The sequence below is a fragment of the Oryza brachyantha genome, chromosome 6, assembly GCF_000231095.2.
Source record: "Oryza brachyantha chromosome 6, ObraRS2, whole genome shotgun sequence".
Lineage (NCBI taxonomy): Eukaryota > Viridiplantae > Streptophyta > Magnoliopsida > Poales > Poaceae > Oryza > Oryza brachyantha.
In genome coordinates, this window is record NC_023168.2 from 15,478,094 (window position 1) to 15,501,701 (window position 23,608).

The 23,608-nt window shown below is 45.7% G+C and overlaps 2 protein-coding genes across 3 annotated transcripts; one reads left to right on the top strand and one right to left on the bottom strand.

Annotated features, from left to right (window-relative positions):
• The first annotated feature begins 474 nt into the window (after positions 1-474).
• On the top strand, positions 475-3,880 carry LOC102705538. Of its 2 annotated transcripts, none has more exons than XM_006656129.3 (2): positions 475-609; positions 3,223-3,880. In XM_006656129.3, the coding sequence occupies exon 2, from the start codon at positions 3,270-3,272 to the stop codon at positions 3,735-3,737; it is 468 nt and encodes a 155-aa protein (XP_006656192.1). In that variant the 5' UTR covers positions 475-609; positions 3,223-3,269; the 3' UTR covers positions 3,738-3,880. The 2 variants fall into 2 exon arrangements, with proteins under 2 accessions (XP_006656192.1, XP_015694155.1); XM_015838669.2 differs by having other exon boundaries at positions 3,237-3,880.
• Positions 3,881-14,434: 10,554 nt separating this feature from the next.
• Positions 14,435-23,242, bottom strand: LOC102699875 (protein NRT1/ PTR FAMILY 4.6). Its single transcript, XM_015838848.2, has 4 exons — positions 23,151-23,242; positions 22,931-23,045; positions 21,251-21,468; positions 14,435-16,166 (listed from the first exon to the last, which is right to left on the bottom strand). Exons 1-4 carry the CDS (start codon positions 23,151-23,153, stop codon positions 14,736-14,738), a joined length of 1,767 nt encoding a protein of 588 aa, XP_015694334.2. The 5' UTR covers positions 23,154-23,242; the 3' UTR covers positions 14,435-14,735.
• Between the last annotated feature and the right edge of the window lie 366 nt (positions 23,243-23,608).

Consider the following 23,608-nt stretch of genomic DNA (forward strand, 5'->3'; position numbering starts at 1 on the left):
GGCGGTTCCGCCTGCAGCAGCGGAGCGCCATGGCGCCGATCTCCATGGTTGCATCGTCGTCCATCGTGGCCGCGGGCGGTGGCTATCTCATAGGAGTACATAATCCGATTGTTGATCGTCCTTCTACATGGGTACCCGCAATCGTAGGATACAGCTCAGGGGCTGCTCGTGGCTTTGCCATGTGGACTCGATCCTGAATGAGCCCATTGTCTTCACATCTTTCGTGGTTCTGGATGCGAGGATATTAGAAAAATCTCGAAAGGAAAGTGGGACGAAAGAGAGCTCTGAACCAAACAAAACGACTTTAGGTGGTGGCGGTCATCTCACCCACCGGAAGGTAAGGGCTGGTGACACCGCTGAAAACGACAACCATCATAAGTATTATTTTGCATTTAAGAAGTCGGTCGAAAAATTACATTGTTGCCCCCAACGATGTTCGTCAGCTCCTCCGTTTTTCCTATATATACAAGCTGCAAGGCCACGACGGGCGAGCAGAGCTCGCCCACTGGCGATACCGCAGAAAAACTCGTCAAAGGCTGAGATAGAGACGCTTTGCAAGGGGTAACTAGTAAAAGTTCTGCACATCGATCTCTTGTCTTGTATCTGGTGGTGGGTATTGTTCTGCTCAATTAGTCATTCTCGTTTATTCTTTATTATATCTATTTGTTTCCCACCCACCTAGTGTACATATGTATTTTCTTCTCCCGGTAACACCCTGTATGTGCCAAAGCGGATTTGGTGAAAACCGGATATGTTTGGTTTCCTTGGAGAGATGGGTTGGAATAGTGTCAATTAATTTCTAACACTGTTTGATTTAGTATGGGTAGAATGAGTTATACCGTGAAGAAAAATATTCTTTCTAGGTCCAAATTTGGGTCACCTTAATCCTAGAAAAATGACTGAATCATCCCAACCCACCTGCACGGTGTGATGCGTGCCATCCTCCGCGTCGTCCTATAACTAACTAGGGGATCCTCAGAAATCCTAGCTTGACAATCATGAAAAGATTTAAGATATAGGGGTGTGAACGTCGGATTACGAGCGCTGTTATTATCTCTCCTGTTTTTTTACCTATGCTTATAAATCAAAATTTAAACTTTTAGATTTTTTATTGATTTATTTTCTGAGTTTTAGCTTTTAATCCCTAAGAATATATATATTATTTATAAATTATATTTTATTTATAAATATGTTGTTTGGCAATCAAGCCCGTGTGTTCGTCTAATCTATCTTTGGCCCTTAGACTAGGAAAAAAACCGTTCGAATCGCAACGTTACGCTCCTATAGTTTTGCTGTGGCAACCGTTTATATGTCATTTATTTAAAATATAAAACTTACATTTAAACTTGATTTATTTTTTTATTTAGTTTTTTTAGTTTTTTTTTTTGCTATGGACATATATAAATTTTTTTACCGTGAATCACTTTTTTTTGCAAAAATACGATAATGTTTTTTCTTCTGAAAAGCAAAGCGATGGGGTTTTAGGGCATGCACTATGCAAACATTTCCTTGAAAAAAGATATTTTTTTAAAAAAGAGTTATCGGGTAGTACAAAGCCACGCATAAGATACATGTTCCACATTGCACCATTCTTCGTGTGGGCCCCACCACCAAAACTTTTCCCTTTTTTATACATTTACTTTTGACTTCCTCTCCATCTCTCCCCCTCTCTCGATCTCTCCTCTCTCTCTCTCCGCTCTCTCGGTCCGCTCCGGCGACGTGACGCTGGGGCGGCGGTCGACGAGCGACCTCAGCGGCGGTGGCCGACGTCGGTGGCGATGGGTCAGCCTCAACGGGCGGCGAAGCTCTGCAGCCGGCGGCGGTCAGGGCGGCCCGGATCTACGGTCCAGTGGCCGTCGGCGCTCGAGGTGGCATGGATCGACAGCGAGGCGGCTGTCGGCGCTCGTGGTGGCCCGAATCGGCGGCGCTCGCGGCGGCGTGGATGGACGGAGAGGCGGCCGGGGCAGCGCTCGCGGCTGCGCGGATGGACGGAGAGGCGGCCGGCGGCGCTCGCGGCGGCGCGGATCGACGGCGAGGCGGCCAACGAGCTCGCTGCGGCGCGGATCGACGGTGAGCCCGCTGCAGGCGGCGCTCGCAGTGGCCCGTCAACGGCGCGGCGATGACCCGGATCGATGGCACGACGGAGCTTGCAGGGGGCACCCGGCGGCGGCGAGCTCTCGGCGGCAGTGCGTCAGCCAAGCTCGGCGAGGCAAAGTTGCTTGCTCCCTTCTCCCTTTCTTTTCTGACGAAAAGTTGCATGCTTTTGGAAAAAGCCTGACGAGGCAAGCATTCCCTCTGCAAGGCACGTGGAGCTTCGTGAGGGCTCGGCTGAGTCCGAGCTGAACAGAAATCTCGTATAAGGATGGATGAAGCTTCGCCAAATGTCACCGTACAGGCGTACAGTGCATGTCCTTAGAGCCAACGGCAGAAATTTCATTGGCTGTTTAGTTCCCAAAAATTTTCAAAATTTCATTGGCTGTTTAGTTCCTAAAAATTTTCACCCAGAACATCACATCGAATCTTTGGACACCTAAATAGAGTATTAAACATAGATAAAAACGAAAATTTGCACAGTTACGTGGGAAATCGTGAGACGAATCTTTTGAGCCTAATTAGTACGTAATTAGCCATTAGCGCTACAGTAACCCATATGTGCTAATGACGGACTAATTAGACTTAAAAGATTCGTCTCGGGGTTTTCACGCTAGCTGTGAAATTCGTTTTTTCATTCGTGTCAAAAACCCTTGTGACATCCAGTTCAAATGTCTGATGTGACATGCAAAAATTTCTATTTCACCACCTAAACACCCTCTCAAAATCCGCCCTCTAGCTCGCAGAGCTTTTAAGATTTGTGACCTCGAATTATTCTATCCATCAAACAGTACCCTGTCAGTGGCCGGCATCTGCGGCCGCTCTGGTTCAATTCCAGTCCCACTCTCGAGAAGCGACGCTACGCACCTGGAGGACCGCCTCCCTTGATAGTTTTTTTTTTCTGTAATTCGTATACATGATTGGCAAAATATGAAAACCTTACAAAATTAAGTGGCAAAATCTTATAAGTGCTGCAAATTAGATAGCAAATCAGTAAGTTTAGGATTTGTCGCCGTACTCACAGGTGCCGGTGCAATTTCGTCGTAGTGTTTTTAATTTCTCACCTGTACAGTTAACTTTTTTTCATCGAATTAATAAAAAATACAGAGAAAACACTATCACCTTTCGCAGTTTCGCTATTACAGGTCCTTCCTCAAGCTGGCGTTGTCACAGTCGGCATGTCCTCACGATCGCCAACAACGGAGCCGCTTGTTAACCACCCGAAGGAATCGACGAGCAAAGGCATGAACGAGGACGGCGGCGACGGCAGATTCTCATGGCTGACAGCACTGGGCTTCGGTTTCCTTACCTTCAATTCCGGGATGGCGATCTACCGGTCCGATGGCGACAAGGGATCCGTGGCGTTCGTCGTGGCATCCTACTTGGACCTCGTGCTGCTCTTCGCGTGCCTTCGCCTATTCGAGAGGGCGCCGAGGAACTCTCCCCGCCGGGAATGGCTCAAGCTCTTCGTCTGGGCCCTGACCACCTTGCTCACGGTCATGTTCTCGTACAAGGTGGCTGCGATAATGCCGCCGCTGGTCGCCGTTTTGGTGTGGGCGATGGCGTTTGCCACAATCGGTGGTGGGTTCTACGCCTTCTTCGTCCACCAGGACAAGGCTGCCCAATTGGAGCAGCCCAACATGTAAGCTCTCGCGGTGTTCTCTTCGATGCGTCTTCAGTGAGGTTCATGTACGCCACATCACATACGGTGATCAGGTATGATGTGTGTAGCTATTGTGTAATAATAAAACTAATAGTAATGGTAATGCTTCTATGGTTTGTAACTTCGTATCGTCGGCGTCACTTCCTGGGGTGCTGTCTCCCGACCGAATGCCTGAATTTGCTCGCACTGAACCGCGGAACATCTATATTCGGGAGAACCAAAGTTTCCAGAGTTTGTTCGGAATTGGTCGAAAAGTTGACAAATCTTCCCTGAAAACCGAGAGAAATCGGGCAAGTACGTAACGGTAACGCTATCGGGCCTTGGCACTTAGCTCGATCCCTGCTCCCTTCGCTTTCTTGCGTCGGGAATAAGGTGGAAAATGAGATCGGGGACGAGCGCCGACGGTGAAACTCTATTCGGAAGACTGATGAATTCGTCAGGGATATGAACGGAGGTCGCCGCTACGAGTACAGGACATGCCGGAAAAACTGAAAGTTTGGACGCTTAACCGAAATTTGGTCGAAACTTCGAGCAATGGTGTGAAGCGTGCAAACGTACGCTGAATGTCTGCATCACATTGCGCCATTACGTGCACGCGTGGGCGAAAGCAACCTTTGGAGCACGCGATAACGATGACTGACCTAGGTGAAGTGACGTATATGCAAGGTAAAGTCATCCGATGGATTATCTCTCAATATCTATGAAATTCTGACCCTTCTTGGAACGAAAGATCCAAAGAACATCCGTGCGTGAGTGTCCCCAGCCCACCATGGCTCGTTGGGCCAATTGTTCTATGATTTTTTCAGCTTTTACGTGAGCATGTTTACCAAACTACTGTATTATACATTTTTAAAAAAATATACAAAAATTTATTATCTCAGATTATTAACTATATAATAATAATAGTTAATTTTATTATTTACGCTATTAAATAACTATCACATATAATAGATAAAAAAAATCTTCTGTCTTCCGTCCAACTTCAAACGTAGAATTGTGTGGCTTTTCTTAATTTTAACGGCCTACTTACTTAAAGAAATAATACGCCGCCTCGTGGTACGACGCGTGCATCTTGCTTAGCCATAGCAGTCACATCATTAACCACTTCGCTGAAAGAAAACGGTGGGTCATCGTAATTAACTACCGTGTAGTAGATCTCAAGTCACCCCTTGGTTTCATTATTTATTTGTTGTAACTTCCACGCTATTGTTGCTGCTTCTCGATTGTCAATAATATCTAAGATACGTGGTTTCCAGTACTCTTTTATTGTAATTTTAACAGATCATACTATTAATATTTCTATACGTTGATGGTTTGGTTTATTAAAATATTTATATAATTATGTTTTATTGTATTTAGATTTATAACTAAATGTATCTTAAATATAACTTATATCTTTGTATATTTGTAAACTCTTTTAATAAAATGGGTGGTATAATATGTAAAAAAAAGTTAACGGAGTTATATATTTTATACGAAGGAAGTGATAGTTAGTTTGAATCCATCTAAGGGTCTGTCCGGGGAGTTTTAGATTCTGAGAAGTAGTTACTTGGTAGCCAGCTTTTGAGAATTTGGAAAAGTTTCTAAACCCAGCTTCTTCAGATTATGGAATCTTAGTTCATTTTCCAGAATCTATAACTACAGATTCTCAAAAGCCGTGGACCGTTTAGGGCAGCTTCTGAAAAAAAACTGCAACTAGAAAAAGCTCCCCCAAACAGGCCCTAAGTCTCGGTAGTACATTCCGCGTTCGGCAGTGGGTTGGGGAGGGTTTATCTAACGTGAAAAACATAGCAATTAATTAGTATATGATTAATTAAATACTAATTATTAAAAAATGTAAAATAGATTAATATGAATTTTTAAAACAATTTTTTTATAGAAATTTTTTTAAAAAAATACATCGTTAGTTTAGAAAACGTGCATTAGAGAACGGGAGGGGCGAATGCGGCCCATCACCGATCGCGATCTGCTTTACTGTAAAATATTTAGTGTGCAATTTGATCTGTTCATTGTCCGCGGAATAATTAACTTGTCCTCCGCATGAGTGCATGACTTTCCATTGAATTGAATAGTGTTCAGTAATAGTGCGACACATGCATACAGGCATCGTACTTACCGTTGACTTCGTCCAGCAGTTCAGAACAACCAATAATGTTCTAACATCTTGTCTAATGAAAAATATTGCGTCATCCATCGAGCACATGCAGTTCGTTCGTGGAGCCGATTGACACTACGAAAATTGGCTGAACGATGGATAGTGGATCAGTGCGAATGCAAAATTTATCATGCTTTTGCTTTAAGATATGTCAAAAGGGTTTCATGATTTCGTTGAGTGGCTATTATTCTGAACGGTACAGTCAAGAAACATTTAAACACCATCACTATGTTCGTGGGTTTGTGAGGTCAACTTGCAGATTCATCGAATATATTATCAGAGTGGTTATCATTGTATTAAAAATATAACTATATTTTCGATCATAACCACTCTATGTGACTATGTCTATGAGCATAAAAAATACAACTATATTTATGAAAGACAAAGACAACAAATACAATTGTACTTTTCAAAGACAAAGACAAACTTTTTTAGAGGGTATTATCAATCATCTTGTAGGGATTGTTTGACTTTGTTAATTTTTTTATAGTATTTTGTTAAATTTGGTTTTCCATAATCTTATTTTATATAAAACAAGTAGACTAGAATCGTACCGAAGAAAAATAGAGCATTCTAACACGTAGGAAGTCTGCAAACTAAAAATAGTTTATTAATACAACTTTTATATATATATGTATTTTTAGTAATATAAAAGTAAAGACTGGAAAATAGACTACGGTACCTGGTAAAAAAAAGACTACGGTAAAAAAAACCTAAAATCAACTCCAAATTTAAGATTAAAAATTTAAATTTGGCTTATAAAAGCATAAACAGAAGCGAAAAGATGAGAACTTAAGTTTTTCTCAAAATACTCCATAACTTGTTTTTAGGAAAAACACGACTACTTCCAGTAGCTATTCTCGTGGGCCAAAGAGGATTTAGACAAATTTATAATAACAAAAAATCTATTTTTCCTATAACACTCAATTTTATTTTTCTCGTCCAAACAATGAAACTGCCAGTAGAGCATATTGCTGTTTGGGCAGAGATTAATGGGCTGGTTCGATTAGCCCATCACTAGTTTGGTAGTCCATTTATCCCGGTGCTTGGCAGAAATACTTTTCTCAAGAAAAGTCCACTTTAGCACTCTTATCTTTTCACTTCTGTTTATGTTTATAAGCCAACATATTTAAATTTTTAACATTAAATTTAGAGTTAAATTTAAGGATATTCACCATGGTTTATTTTCCAACCTTACCTTTTAGACTACTAACAATACATATATAACGTTTTATTCATAAATTATTTTCCATTCGCAAATATGTCGTTTGGTTTTTTTAAGAAAAAGCCAAACATCACCCCTAGATCCCTCGACTATAGATCGAGTTTTAATTATGTCCTGAGCTGCGAGATCGGGTATAAAGAATCCATAGCTTATAAAACTAGTGCAGATCGGGTATAAAGAATCCATAGCTTATAAACTAGTGCAAATCAAGTCATTCAGTAATGTTGAGACTGGAATAGGCTGGCATGATGCCTATGTGATATGTTGGTTTAGTCTTTTAGATGACATGTCTTACATGGCATTTCAATTAAAAAACTAAAAATATTTTGGGCCCACATGTAAGTCTCTAAAAAAATTTAGAAAATAGTGTGGCCCATATGTCATAACCTCTCTCTCCCCTTTTGGTGCGCTTGTTCCTCATCAACACGATCCACGACAGAATTATAACGTTCGGTACATGTTCATCATGTTTCTTATATGTTGTCACTATCAGTGTTATAGGCCTGTGGTATGTCATATGAAGGGAACATATCATCCAACCACATTATCATGTTCTTTTGGTCAAAGTAAGGTCAAAGCTGATACATTACAAACCTAGACCTACAATCTTTGCTGCACGGAAGGAGCCGCCCTTGGGCCACGTGGCATCCACCGAGGGAGTCGGGCCCGGAACCGAAGAGACAGCCACCTTCTCGTGCCGGGGGTCAAGCTACCGACCCCTCGTCCTCGCGCCCCGCACGCCAGAGGACACGTGGTGTGGGAAGCGCCCAGCGCGCGACGCCCTGCCGCCACATTTAATGGTGCTCTACCATCCACAAGGTAACACATTGGATGCGGCATGTTTGAGGCGCGGTAAGTCGTCCGATGGGATCGACGGGTGTGACGGCAGACCAGAGGCATGTCAGAACCCCGTATCCGTCTGCCCCTGGCAGGGGATGTGATCCGTGTTAGCCCCATCTCATCGACCATTAATTGGAGTGTCGGAGTCTGAGCTCCTCGAGCGAGAGTTCACTGAACCCCCTTTCTAGTTCGGCCTATGGGTGCAGGGTTGGGTTGCCGAAAACCCTAAGAACGAAAGAAAGTGTGAGAGGAGTTATACAGGTTTAGGTCACCGGGTGGCATAATACCCTACTGATGTCGCTTGCTATCTCCCCGTTTTAATAGTGGGCAGTGCCTCCTTTTATAGTAGTAAGAGGACACCACAGTCGCCATGGTCTTACCAACTACTGACGGACAGGTTATCATTGCGCTATGGCTAATAGCTTGTTGCCTTGCTAGGTCGTTGCTGTGGTGACCTGCAGGCGTCATGCTGGTCTCGTTCCTCAGAGGGTAGGTGTGCATCGATAGCCATGTTGTCTTTGCTTGGTCCCATCAGCCAGTGGGTTGGCGGAAGGGGCGGCCACGCCTCTTCCCGCCTGGTCCCATCGGTTAGGGTATCGTCCCTAGGACAAGCGACTGTTCCAAACGATATGGTCTCTCTCTATCTCTCCACAGCTTGTCCGTCGCATTGAATGCAATGGTGACGGAATGGGGGCAGGTATTCTGACACGACCGAGGTGTTGCTACCCTATCACAGATACCTGCCCACTTGTAGCCTCTTTTTCTGTTGGAGGGGCAACGGGCACGCGCGCGCTACGGTGCAGGCACATGCCTTCGCCCATCATGCGGGCGTCATGTGCTTCAGGCCTACTCCCATAGCAATAAATGTGGCGGTTGAGTTCCACGGCTTCACCCTCCCTGCCACGGGGGTCCCACAGCGTCTTAGAAACTTATTGTGGGGGTCGGGGTGCCCCAACCCCTTTATCCGGCCGACCACCCTTGGGGCCCGACCCGGGGGTTGCACGCTCCCTAGGGCCTGACCCCCTTCCCCTTCGGGCTTGGGAGTTCCTGGGCCTATTGCCGCCACACGTTGTCCCCGCGGGGATACCCCCGGGCCCATATCTCCGACAGGGAGGCTTTTTTGCCTCTCCCTCCAGATAGAGTCGGCGCTCTGTCTTCGAGGCTCACCATCATCGCCGCCACCCCGTGGAGGCGAAGAAACCGGAGGTCTTCGACATTAAATGATGAAGTGATATGGACTTCTCCACCCACGTTGCAAAGGGACGTGGCCACTCCATGAAAAGGCGTGCGCTATCGCCGCATGCCCTTAGATTTGATGGGCATTAATTGTCCGTAAAGGATTGTTTTCCTTTTCCTTAGAATATGGATCTAGGGTCCTGTGGAGCCCCTTATAGTATAAAAGGAGGTCCTTGCCTAGGAAAAGCGGGCTGTCGTCGATAGACAACCAACAGACTCTCTGTGCACTTAGTTCCTGAGCCAACTAGGGTGTAATTCCTTGCCCCAAGCAAACCACACAGGAGTAGGGTATCACGTTTCTCGGTGGTCCGAACATGTATACTTTGTGTCTTCGTTGCACCTGACGGGCCCGATCCTCTCCATCTCCTGACTCTGACGTTCTCACCCACACCCCCGGTCCGAACCAACAAAGAGGGTACGCGGCTTCCCGCTAGAGGAGTTCACCCTCTAACATATGATTTGTTCATGTTTAACTGTCTGGTTTATATGTATAGATCGTATGAGTATTGTAGTTTACATGTTTAATGTCATGATTTATTTATGTAATAAATGAAATCATTATGTACTTATATATTCAACCACACCACTATGCCTTATGTCTCTACTTTTTTGTGTAATCTCATATAGGAAGCGCTAGATAAAATAAGCCAGGGAAAACATCCAGATAAATGGTTCAACAAAAGAAGCATTGATGGCTTGAGGTTGACGATGGCACCAAACATGCAAACTACAAAAGTGAAATTCTAATAGAACCAATGAACCAAGCGTTGCGTACTTAGATGAAGTATATGATGAGAACATCACTCCTTCGAATATACACAACAATCCTTTATCGATCATTCAAAGTCCACGACAATTGAATTTACAGGTGAGTTTGTTCCTAAGTTCTTCTCTATATAATTTTAAGAATAGATTGTTATCTAATTATTATATTATGATATAAAACAATGGAGAGGGAAAGGATACATTTAGGGAGGTACTTAGAGGCATTGAGGACCAACAAGAGTCGTTGTCCCATATCTTGATCAAGATAGAGGCTCAAACCATGTCGACTTTCAGTATGATTTAGAGTCCAGAACAAATCTGCACTAAAACAGGTGCCAAGGTCACATATGAGTTCAGATTGGGGCATTTTTTGTATGGATGGAAAGCTAAGAAGATAATATTTCCAATGGTTATGCTCCCATATCTAAAGTTGTTACGAGTCAACGTGAATCGTCCGAACAAGTTGACGTCTATAATTTGTCCCAGTGCTGCATCGTTGAATTTTGGGCCCCTTTAGGTTGTGTATCGTGTTGGAGTCCATTAAGGTTGCATCAAGGGGTGTTGCGTGACCCTGAATTCTATGTATTAGTAGTCACCTGGATAGTTTGGGTTTAGGTTTTGCTTATATTAATTTGTCTAGAATAGTTACGTCATTCGTCGGTTTATGAGAACCCAACTTATGAGTTTAATTATTCATCTGTAATTTGGTTGCAATCTATCTGGTTCTTTTTTGTGTTCTTCCATTCGCAAGCAGGGATTAGCCTTCTCGGCTAGGTCAACCGGGTTTCGACATGGTTGATAACCACAGTAGACGTTGTGCACCCTTGTCCACATCAATATATATGAAAAAATGGACTAATATGTGTAACTTAGCTAATGCTTGGGCTATATCTATATATGAAAAAAACGGCTAATATATCTAACTTAGCTAGTGCATGGGCCATACCTTCACTCAGTGGTGGATCTAGGATACAGAGGATGCAGGATTAGTTATCTTCCTCTTCCTCCCGTTCTTCTTCTCCCTTATCTCCCCTCTATTTTCTATGTATGGGGACCCAGCGTGTAGGGGGTGGAGCCTCTATGTTGGATCTGCGTCTGTTTTAACTATCCCAACATGTCATGCATCAAGACAAATGCATGCACCGGCTTTGCTCTACGCCTACGCTGGCTCTGGTTGCAACACTCAGGGCACCCCTATTGGGCGGGCCTCAAAGCCGCCCCTGAACGTCGTGTCTCTGACATGTTCGCCGCTTCCACTTGTTTCTCGCTTGGCGATGGGGAGACTGCTCTTTTCTGGTCAGACCAGTGGATTGGTGGCCGTTCGGTCACCGCTTTGGCCCCGCTTCTGCTTCCCCTAGTCCCCCGTCGAATCCGGTCCCAACGTTCAGTCGTCGCGGGCCTCGCGAACAATGCATGGATCTCTGACCTCCGCGGGGCGCTTACTATTCCGGTCATCGGCCAATTTCTCCTTCTCTGGGATGCGGTACATCAGATCCGACTTTCGCCAGGGTCCTAGGACCGCCTCTGCTGGCGGTGAACCAGCGACCAATGCTATTCGGCGCGCTCGGCCTACCAGGCCTTCTTCTTCGACCAGCAACTCCTCCCTTGCGCTGATCTGCTCCGGCATGCTAAAGGCCCAGCAAAGTGCAAGTTCTTTCTTTGGTTCGCCTTTCAGCGCCGTTGTTGGACAGCGGACCTGCTCCTTAGGCACGGCTTTGATTCCCACTCTGTCTGCCCCTTCTGTGCCCAGGATTCTAAGACAGCGAACCACATCCTTCTCGACTGTGTGTTCGCTAGACAGATCTGGCTCTTGGTTCTAATAGTCACGGGATGGGCTTCCATCTCTCCATCTAGGGTTGCCTATCTTCAGGACTGGTGGCCTTCGTCGAGAGCCCTCCTTCCGAAGCATTGAAGGCCAGTTTTGACTCCCTTGTCCTTCTCATCTCCTGGCAACTCTAGTTGGAACGCAATCGCCGGGTTTTCGATCACGAGCTTTCTTCCCTCCAGGATGTGCTCCAAGTCATCCGTTCGGAGGGCCTGCCGTGGTCCTCCGCTGGGGTAGCACCCCTTGGCGCCTTGTTAGGAGATTAGCGTACCGTAACAAGTGTGTTTCCCCCTCTTGGGTGTTCTGTTGGGAGATTAGCTTGTAGTGTCTAGGCTCTCCCCCCTGCGTTGTTTTCCTTGGGGGTCCCTGCTGGAGGCCGGTCTGACCGTATGCGTCGTGTATCAATACTCTTTTTCTTCTAATATATTAACGTGCAATTCTTTTGCGCGTTCGAGAAAACAAATGCATGCATGATGTTGATCAATGGAAAGACAAATGGCTATTGCTACCAGCAATGCAAGTGGCGGATGACAGCAAGGTTGACGAAATCACGATTACCGCCGCGGTAACCATGTGCTCCGTAAAGCACCGTAATGGTAAACCGTGGTAGGGGCATATGAATTTAGGCCGAATACAACAAAATTGAGAAATTTTGAAACAAAAATTATATGTGGCAGAGGTTGATTTGCAGTTATGTTTAGTGAAAGAAATATATGGAAAAAAACAAATTTAAACACAAGAACAAAGTGAAAAAGAAAAATTGGCCAAAAAACAAAAAATAATGTTACTTGTGTTCTATATTAATTGCATGTAGTTGTCACTTGTTAGGGTTAGGTAATATTTACTATTTGAATTATTGTAGGGTTAAGATAATATGAAAAATAAAAATCTTAGTTGTCACTTGCTAGGTAATAATACTATTTGAATTATTTGAATTATGTGTAGGTATACATTTACTTTCTATAGAAAGATGTATGTAGGAAAAATTAACGGTATAACATTTGTGCTACTTATTACTTCTATTGTGGTGTACTCGGATACTTTAAATATCACTTGTGTTATATATTAATTGTTATTTATCGATTGTTATATATATAATAATTGCATTGTCCCTACTTAAATAACATATCCTAACTGCTACAACTATTACCCATCGGGTTAGCAATGGGTAAATACCCATCGGATATTGGTACCCCATACTCATACCCACCATTGAAATTTAGACCCACCAAAATCCCCATACCCGTCATGGGTATAAAAAATTTCCCATACCCGTACCCACCTGGGTAAGCCTCACCCGCGGGTCACCCATTTCCCTGCCAAATTTGACATGACAATAAAAATAACACAAAATGTTTTGATCCAATTGTAGCAACCAGCCAACGATAAGACATCCGCATCAGTCACACAATACCATAAATCCCATCAAGTAGTACTTAAGTAGTAGTAGACAATACATAAATCCGCGTAAATACATAAATCCGCGTAATTTCATATATGGATTGAGGCTTAAATACCTAGGGTTTTATATTGGACTAGCCTAATGTTCATTTGGGCTTTCGGATATTTATTACCCGCGGGTAAACAGGTATGGGTATCATAGGAACGTTCTCATACCCACGTACCCGTTGGGTGAAGGTATTTACCCGTTTACTTATCCACGGGTAAAGCATTTAGCACATACTCGTAACCTAATAGAGTAAATACCCATCGGGTCTCGGGTCTCCATTGCCATCTCTAGTCAGCAGGGTTACCCATGGTAGTAGTGGCGGCGGCTGCTCTCTCCTCACCTGCTGCTGCACGGTATAGGGTTTTTAGTGTTGTTGGGCTATTGTCCCGATGGCTGGGGTTGGTTCGGCCCAGTAGGAGCTAGGCCATCTTGTACCGATTTAATCTATTGGGCCTTCAAAGGCCCAAACCTTTGGCAAATCTCCTTTCACGTGTACTAAAAACTCTTTATACTTTTCCCTTAATTAATTGTTTTTTAAATAAACCGGATATCATCGCAACAGAACTTCGATGGACAGATTTAAGGCCTGGATAACTACGAAGATCATCTGTATTAAAAGTACGGTTATCTATTACGGCCTTATTCTTTGCTTAACATTAAGCATAAGTGAAATGATTTATTTTCCAACATTGATTTTTAGCGTTAAGAATACAAAAGTTTTATTCATAAATGTTTTTTTCTTACAAATATATCATTTAACTTTTTCATATAAAAGCCTAATCACCACCCCCTAAACTATTGAAACTTTATCCATTAGTAATATCTCACATGCTTACTATAAAGCAATACAAATGGTATATGAGTAAATTTCTCATGAAAATTACTACTGGAAAATCGTAAGGGGTTATCTTTTGGGTTTTTTAAAAGAAAAAGTTAAACAACATATTGTAAACATAAAATAATTTGCGATTAAAACTTTTACATACATGTTTATAGCGATCTAAAAACCCAAGCTGAAAAATAAAGTAAAATGAAAAAAACCTTCAAATCAACTCCAAATTTAAGGTGAAAAATTCAAATTTTAGCTCATAAGCATAAGTAAAAGCCAAAACATGGGGTGGTAAACTCATCTGATTGTATAAAATTATATAATTTAGAATTAGTTGTTAAATTTTAACACTGGATTGAATCTCGTTCTGAATATCATATATTTAAATCAGCGATGAGTAGCACTGTATTAGCAGAGACGGAGATGAACTGGTATGGATCGGAAATTATCTTCACTAATCACAAGTATCCTCTTCCTGCATTGATCACTGGTGTGCTTATGAACAAATTGCTTAATTGCTTCTTCTGTTCATCCACACAGCAATGAACATTCTCAAGACCACCAAGCCAACTAACCACATTTACTTCCCTTTAACCTCCTCTCTCTTTTTTAACTTTGCCTGATAAGTAAACACTTAACCCTGCATTACATATTGATCAACCCTTGATGACACCTGCGTTTCTGTACTTGTACCGGATCGCCAGGAAGAGGAAGAAGATGTAATTGAGGGTGCTGAGCACACACATCAGCCAGTAGAACCTCTCCAGGTGGTAGTGGTTCAGCCTCTCCCCCTGCAGCCACGCCCGCCGCCCGCCGCGCCCCGTCGCGCTGTTCACCACCGTCACCAGCACCGAGCTCAGGTAGTACCCCAGCGCCAGCGACGCCCACGACAGCGACGTCGCCAGGGACCGCATCCTCGCCGGCGCCTCGCTGAAGAAGAACTCGAGAAGCCCCGCCAGGGTGAACAGGTCGGCAGACCCAAGGAACAGGTACTGGAACGCGATCCAGAAGAAGGTGATGGGAAGCGGCGCGGCCGAGTCGAGCATCCCGGCGCTGGACGCCACGTTGTTGCGCTTCACCTCGACAACGGCGGCGACGGCCATGGCGACGATGGAGAGGACGAGCCCCGTGCCGATGCGCTGCAGGTGGCTGATGCCCATCTCCGTGCCCGTCACGCGGCGCGCGAATGGGACGATGACGTGGTCGTAGACCGGCGCGAGGAATATGATGAAGGTGACCGGGAACACCGGCAGCGACGCCGGCGGCACCTTGAGGCCACCGACGCGGGTGTCCATCGTCGCCGCCTGCTCCACGGAGAAGGTGGACAGCTGCGCCAGGCAGCAGTTGAGCATGATGGTGGAGAAGAAGATGGGGAGCACCATGAGCACGATCTTGACGTCCTCCACCTCCTGCACCGTGCACGACAGCGCCCCGCACCGCTGCTGCCGCTGCACCGCGCGGTTCAGGAACACCAGCTCCTGCGACGGCTCCGTCGCTGCCTCGGCGTCGGCGAAGCAGATGTCCCCGGGCTTGCAGTACTCCTTCATGTCGGTGCTCCCCGTGGGGCTGGGCGCGCGGTCGATGACGGCGCCATTGCTGGAGCTCTGGGCGCCGCCGCGGCCAGCGAACGCGGCGGCGAGGACGACCTTGGCGATGGTGGTGAGCGGACTCCCCGTGGGCACCTTGTTGCGGTAGAGCCTGGAGCCAGCGACGAACACCGGGATGGAGAGCAGGATGGCGATGGTGGAGATGCCGAACCCCCACTGCCACCCCTTGTTGTCCTCGACCCAGACGGCGAAGGTGACGGCGATGAGCGCGCCGCAGGAGAGGCAGAAGACGAAGTAGTTGAAGAAGGTGGAGCGCCCCTTCCGCCCCCTCGGCGAGTGCTCGTCGAACTGCTCCGCGCCGTGCGACGGGAGGGACCCCTTGATGCCGCCCACGCCCAGCGCCGTCAGGTACAGCCCCGCGAACAGCATCGCCTTCTTCGGCCCCGACACCGGCTCGCACGCCGCCGCTCCGGCACCCCTGGAGCACGCCGGCGGCATCAGCGACGGCGTCCTCGCCTGGATCGTTAGGACCACCAGCCCCTGCAAACACATTGCGCGCCATTTATTGGCATGAAATTAAGAAAGTTCAAATAACACATGCAGGCCCATGTGGCCTCTAGCCCAAGCCCAGGGCCCGAAACACTCGCACAAAGCGTTTGTGCCAAAAAAAAAAACTTTTTTCTTTTCAGCATTGCGTCTTGGATCATATCAACCGATGAGAAAAGAACTCGGGACGCCATGTCCAGCGGTTTGGTTGGGGGAAAGAAATATCGGGTGAAAGCGAGAAAAGTTTCGTGGTCGGCGTGCGGCTTGTGCCCGCGCCGGCGCGCCCGTCGCTTTGCCTCGCGGTGGCCCGTGAGCCGGCTAATGATTAATGAATGGGTTATGTAACTTTTGCCAGCGCTGACCGGCATTTTTTTTTCACAACAAACCGTGCGGAATAGCAAAGGTTGGGCTGAAAACTCAACAAGTTTATGAAGCTAGTAAGTCAAACGGCGATCGTTTTCTGGCACTTAGGCCACAGATCAGGAAGGGACTTACATTGACTAGTGGTACGGACCGCTAAGTAGTATGGACACGTTGTTTTATACTATGGATAACTCTATCTCAGCATTATTTATGAATTATTTGTCCTATCGATCGGTTATATTTAAGTTTATTTCTAATTTACTATCACCTGTGTCCTCGGCTCCACACATCATACATATCTGCTAAGGAACACTAAATTATTTTATAAAATTTTAATCTGTACTAAATATCGTAATAATATTTATATTTTTGAAAAAAATAGCTGTACCAGTCTATTAACGAGTCTTAATTAGCCCACGAGTGAAATGGGTATATAAAAAGAATTGGTATTATACGTGATACTATACTTTGTACCATGGATACGAACATAATATTATTGGTACCATTATATTATTATAGGCTTGTATGTTCCGTTCAATAATAACGACGGCTTACGGTTTAAATTTAAATTAGAACAGTAGTTATTATAGGGCATAGCAGTATCTCTAAAGATTCATGTGGCGTAGTGGACTACACCCAACAGGCAAAAGGAAACCAACAAATGTTCCAAATATCCTTTTGTTTAAAATGTTTCTACGATATATTGCAGTTTATTTGTTATTCAAGCAAAAATAAAACCATCTTCTTGTTTTTCGTACCCCGATAATCTTTCCAGAATTATCACTGGACCGAACAGTCCAGTCTCCCGTACAAAATTTCACACGCGAATCACTCGACTGCTCACGAAGTCAACAAGTGGCTAATAAAAACGAATACCACCAGACACAACGATTCCCTCGGTAGGGAAAAGCACAGCCACGGAGAAAGAAATCAAGCAAAATCCCCGATTAGTCCAGACAAACGGATAAACCCATCCGGCAATTCGATCCCCAAACTACCAGATAAACCCCAGCTTGGCCCACTCGCACCGGCACCGCCCGGAGGCCGGTGCTCGCTGGCAGCCGCAGGTTTCGTGACGCCGAGGAGGCGGGCGGGCGACGTGAACGGACGCGGACGCGGACGCGGCGCGCACGCACGCACACCGTCGCCTTCTCCACCAGGGCACCCGGCCCCCCCACTGGTCCGCCCGCCCGCCCGCACGCCACCACTGCAGAGCATCCCGCGCGGCGGGTCGGTCCGTCCGTCTCTCTCTCTCCCTCTCTCTCTCGTGTCCACGCCACATGGAAGCGCGGCGCCGGCCAAGGTTTTTGTGCGCGCGACCGCGGACGCGAGGCGTGAGGAGGACTAGACGAGTGTGTGGTAGTGTCCGCTAGCTGAGCTGAGCTGAGCGGCACGGTAGTGGGCATCGTACGTACGTGTGTGTTGGTGGGATCGGTGAAATCTCGATGGATCACAGCGATCCGATAAGATAAATAAGGTGGTGGCGATCGATTGGATCGGATCGGGTCGGTCATGAGAAATACCTCGAGAATGTTCCACAGTGGCTGTGCCAGACTCTCGATCGTGTTCCACTTCGATAAGGCCCCGTGCCTATATCCCGCAATGATTTCCGTGTACGGCTCGTGTTCCGGCCGCTTACTAGTCACACTCAAACAGACGCGTACTATGTTTCATCAAGTCAACCGGTAAAAAGGAGAAAAATTAAAAAGAGCGAGATCGATCAATCGGGATGCCGAAAGAATAATCTCAGTCGTGGTGAACGGTGATCCATCTCGACCCGTCGACCGGCCAGGAGGAATCAAGCAGCGGGTGCGCGTAGCGTTAACGTGACGTGGCGGCGAGGGCACCGGCCTTTAATTCGATCCGCGGCGGATTTGGCCGTGCGCGCCGATGGGATTGGGACGGTTAAGTGGATCATTGCCCCATCCCTCAGGGGTTGCCCGGGCGGCGGCGGCGGCGACCGATCGCAATCTCATATGTGGTGTGACTTGTGTGAAGCAGGCTACCTAAGGCCCTACGATAGAGTGGAACCTAGAGGAAACCTAGAGGTAATATATCTACCATTTTATCTATAAAATTTAAACACTAAGTTTAAAACGGAATTAAAATAAAATTGTATAGAGTTTTTCTAAAAATTTTCAAGAATTAAATATGGTTATGAAATAACCTAAGGGCCTTGGCCCATTACCACTCCTAGTGGAACCTCTAGTAGAACCTCTCATGGTAGCGATGTTTGCTACTCCTTTGTTCTAAACTATAATCACTTATAGAGTTAACTATATAGATTTAGTTGTAAAAGTTGTAAACTATAATCACTTATAGAGTTAAGTATATAGATTTAGTTGTAAAAGTTGTAAATGATTGGTTGAGAAGATCCATCCATATATGGATGCCCCATTTAATTACCCCCTACTAGCTTGATGCTTGTCTTCTTAATCAACAAATATTGCATGCGTTCACACCTGTTGTACTTCCATTTAGACAAGTCGCTTTGGACATCCTTGCAAATTTGCCCTACGGTGAACGACGGTTGATGTGTATGTACAGTGACTGTACTTCTCTGGTCAAGCATATATATATCTATAGTCGTATTCACCTCGCCGGTATGGCACTAGATAGGTATATATGGTTACTGCCCACCCACGTGATCCGCCGCACCGCACACGTCTCTATACCCCCGTTATATACGCCGTATACATCCACTTCCATCGGCCCATCCTACGTACGTGCTCATCCTATACATGACTAGCTGTCTAGCTCTACCCACAAAATCATGAATAGATGATACGAGTGAAGCATGACACTTAAAAGAAAACCCAATTTTAACTGTTCATTTTATTTAAAATATTTATACAAATATACACAATCATAAGTCATGATTAAAGATTCTTTAGTAGTAAATTAAATCATAACATAATTATATATTTTTTAATAAAACAAATGTTCAAATAGACCCGAAAGTCAATAACACCAAATTAAAAAAAGGATGAAGGCCGCCTTCGGCTCCTCCCTTTCTAACCCTAGATTTTTTCGTTTTCCACACGCACACTTTTCTAGTCGCTAAACGGTGTATTTTTAGCGAAAATTTTCTACAGGTAAGTTGCTTTAAAAAAATCATATCAATCTATTTTATAAAAATTTATAATTAGTAATGAATTAATCATATACTACCTCCGTCCCGAAATAAGATTATTTTTCAGTTTTTTGATACAATGTTTTGACTCTTCGTCTTATTTGAATTTTTTTTGCGATTAATATTTTTATTTTTACTATATGATAAAACATGAATAATACTTTATGCGTGACTAATTTTTTTAAGTTTTTGTACAAATTTTTCAAATAAGACGAATGGTCAAACGTTGGATACAGAAAAACGAAAAATAAAATTATTATGGGACAGAGGTAGTACTAATCTATGATTACGTTTTTCGCGCCGAATAACTAGCACACCTTCAGGCCAACGCTGCCAAAGTAGTATTTGTAAAAAGATCTCATAGATAGATTTCCTTATAAAGAAAAACTTGTTGAGAAAAAAAAATCCAAATGCCAAAAACATGTTCTTTTCTCCCCGTCGTTAAAAGCAACTAAGCTAGTAGCAATCCTCAACGATCTATCAGAGGACCATCCCCGTTGCAATCCAGCCAAGCTAGCCTCTAGCTAAGCCAAAGCTTGAGGACCATATATGAGTTGATGGATCGATTGTCCAAAGCCCATGCATAAAGCATGCCATTGTGATAGATACCCCTACTACTCAGATAGATAAATCTCCTACCTAGCCAGTGTGTGCAGTCACTATACAGAGAGGCCGTGATCAGTGCAGGGTTCCCTTTGACCCAGGCTATCTCTGCTTGCTAGCTTCCTCTCGTCCATCTTGCTAGCTACTGTAGCGAATAAAGTGATGGTTACAATTTAATCATTGGCCTTAGCTAATTAATTAATCACGTATCATCTTAACCCCAACCGCAGGGAATTGTGTCAGCTCCGTTTGGCCAATTTGTGTCAGATGGAACCCGTGGAGGAAAAGGGCGCAGCGTGCGTAGGGCCGGGTCGGTCACAAAATCTTGGGACAAAATAGCGGTGGCCGTCGATCGGCGCATGGCAGCCGTTGTTTCCTGCCTCGAGATTGGCGCTCATCTGGGTAGGCAGTAGGCTGGAGGACAGGTGTAAGGTGCTAAGCTTCGTGCACGAATCTTGTGGGGGTCGGTTCTAATGGACGGCTGGGATGCAATCACGCGAGCGGATCCGATCGCTGACAGGCTGCTTTAGGACTTGCAGAGAAAATTCTAGCGAATGACCTCTCACTCGCCGGTCAATAAAACATGTTTTGAATTTTTGATGGTAATGGCCAACGGGCCAGAGAGAGAAAGAGGGTCAACGATGACGTAGCAGCTCAGCTGGACAGGATATACCGGTATATTCCTTCCACGTCAACATGGAGATACGATGAGATGGGCACCTACCCTTCGTGCACACTAATTAATAAATAGTAGTATGTCTATCCGGAAACATCTTATTATCGGCCTACGACCACGTAATCTGGCGTGATTTTTTCCTTTGCTCGTAACGCGAATAAACAAATGGATATATGATTGGTTAAAAAAAACTACTACTACGACTAAAACTATATTTTTATTAATTAATCAGCTAGAAACACAAGGAAAACAAAATCAATATACGAGTATTATTTAAGGCAAAGAAGTGATTGACACACTTACCAGGAACTCGACGAGGGCGCTGATGAGGTAGATGGCGTAGGTGGTGAAGAAGGCGTCGGAGAGGAAGCCGCCGAGGAGTGCGAGGAGGAAGGCCGTCCCCATGAAGTTGGTCACCGTCGTCGCCGACTGCGACGGCGAGTAGTGCATGAAGCCCATGAGGTAGGTCACCAGGTTGCTCGCGTTCGCCAGGAACGCCAGGTTCTCGAGCACCTCCACAACTGCATCAACAACCAGTCAAGTCAACCAGATATCTTTTACCCACAAATAAAAAAATAATTAGTACACTAGATCAACTTCTACGCTGCTATAGATTCAATTTCTACTGACACTGTGAAATTAATTAGCCGGGTTTTTGTTTACTGAGCTGACTGAGAGCTATCGTGGTGTGCTGAGAAACTTCAGATGGGGATGTGAATATTTTACTAAATAAATATGAGCTCTTTTTTAAAAAAATGGAAGCAGCATGTGCGGTGATAACTGATATAACCGCCCCAGCACTATCTCCCTGCCGTTTCCGCCTTGCGATTCGTGCCGCCGTCTTGAATGCGTTGCGTCGCGACAATTTTGGACGGATCAAATTAAATTAAAATGGAAAGAAATTTTGTTTCTTCCCCTGACGCCATGTCTGCTCTATCTTTCTCACACACATGCAAGCAACACCCAAGTCATTTTCGGACAGAGGCTTCCAGATCAGAGCGCGAGATGCATGTCGAAACCGAAGCCGGCCGCCGCCAGCAGCAGCAGCAGCAGCAGCAGAACGCAGAGGCCGTCGTCGAAGTCGAGACGAAGGCACGCACCTGGCGATCGTGATCTTCCTTTTGTTTTCACAGGTGCATGAATGCATTGATGGAGGAGGAGGATGCCAACGATTTGGGAGGAGGGCGCAGATAGAAAGGTTCGCCCCACTGGTGACGACGATGCGCAATTGCAGGGGCAAGTTGGGTTCCCCTTTTGCTCTGCAAATTGGGGGGCGATGGCGATGCACTTGGGCATGCAGCGCCCAGGCGATCGATGCCTCCCCGATTGGTTTCCTTCTCCCGTCCCGTCCCCCCCAACTTGCAAGAACACACAAGAACAGTTGCGTGAAAAGGGGAGTGCGAAATGGAGCCCAACCCAACGGCGACCAGTGAGAGAGAGAGAGAGAGAGAGAGAGAGAGAGGGGAGGTGAAAAAAGGGGTCTCTCTCTCTCGCACCGGTTTCGCCGCGCGAAAGCGGACAAATCCGGCGGGAAAAGGGTGCGGTCTGATCGGGAAAAAGGAGGGGGGAGGAGGAGGCGTAAAGGGTGGGTGATGATTTCCCGATCGATCCGACGACGACGGTGCGTTGCCTTTCAGGCTGCAGGAAAGAAGAAAGTGAGAGAGAAAAGAGAGCTAGATGAGGTGAACGGGAGGAGGAAGAAGAAGAAGATCAGGGGATGGTCCATGGCCGCTGTGGTGGCGGAGTATCCTATTCGAGCTTTCTTCCTTTCTTTCGTGCTTGCATGCTGCTGCTGCAGCAGCAATGATATGATCGATCTTTTCGCTCTTGCTCCGCCAGGTCCCCCCCTTGCCGTGCTGCCTACTTGGTTAGTAGTTAATTCCCGAGCTCTCCGTTGATCCCCATCGGCCAGATGGATTTCGAGAAGAATCTGGAAAGAAAGAAACAGAGAGGAAGGAGGCGCGTGGTGTGTAGTATACTTACCGAGAACGAAGGAGGCGGCGAGCATGCCGCCGTGCCGGCCGCGCACCGCCGGCCGGTTCCTCCAGTCGACGTACCCCTCCCACCTCTCCGCCTCCCTCGCTGACGACCCATCCTCCTGCAAAACAAAACAAAACAAAAAAAAACCCATGGATCAGCACGTCTCCATTAGCTAGCTTCAAAGAACAGAGAGGAAGCTCGCAACAACATCCATGCAACTCACCATGGCGCGCGATGCAGTTAAGCTCTAGCTAATGGGGGACGAACAGAGCGAGCAGCGGCGTCCGGGAGCGAGCCTCTGTGCGTGAGGACTTGAAGAGGAAGAGAGGAGGAGGTGGTGTATTTAAAAGAGTGGAGGGGAGAGGAGAGTAGGGAGGAGGCCTGAGGGGCAAAAGGCAGCAGACGGGGGCGCCACACCCAGCGCAGCGCAGAGGGGTGATAGCGACAATAGCCGCATCCACAGGGGATGGAGATGCAGGCTGCATTGCTTGACTAATCGTCGGTTTCCGCTGGCGTGTTGAAATTTTTTTATATAGGGATCGTTTTAAAATATACAAATAAATTTATTTTTTAAATTTATAATAACTAATACTTAATTAACCATATATTAATCATATTTATCGTTTTTTATGTGGCTATTTGACTTAGGTAACCCTCACCTTATAACGTAGCCGCAAACGA

What these genes read in the sequence shown, in the direction of transcription:
- LOC102705538 (XM_006656129.3), top strand. Translation starts at nt 3,270, where the DNA reads ATGTCCTCACGATCGCCAACAACGGAGCCGCTTGTTAACCACCCGAAG.
- LOC102699875 (XM_015838848.2), bottom strand. An exon ending in CGCCGCCTCCTTCGTTCTCG is followed by an intron (nt 21,469 to 22,930) that starts GTAAGTATACTA and finishes TTGTTGATGCAG; the next exon opens with TTGTGGAGGTGCTCGAGAAC. An exon ending in GCGCCCTCGTCGAGTTCCTG is followed by an intron (nt 16,167 to 21,250) that starts GTAAGTGTGTCA and finishes ATGTGTTTGCAG; the next exon opens with GGGCTGGTGGTCCTAACGAT.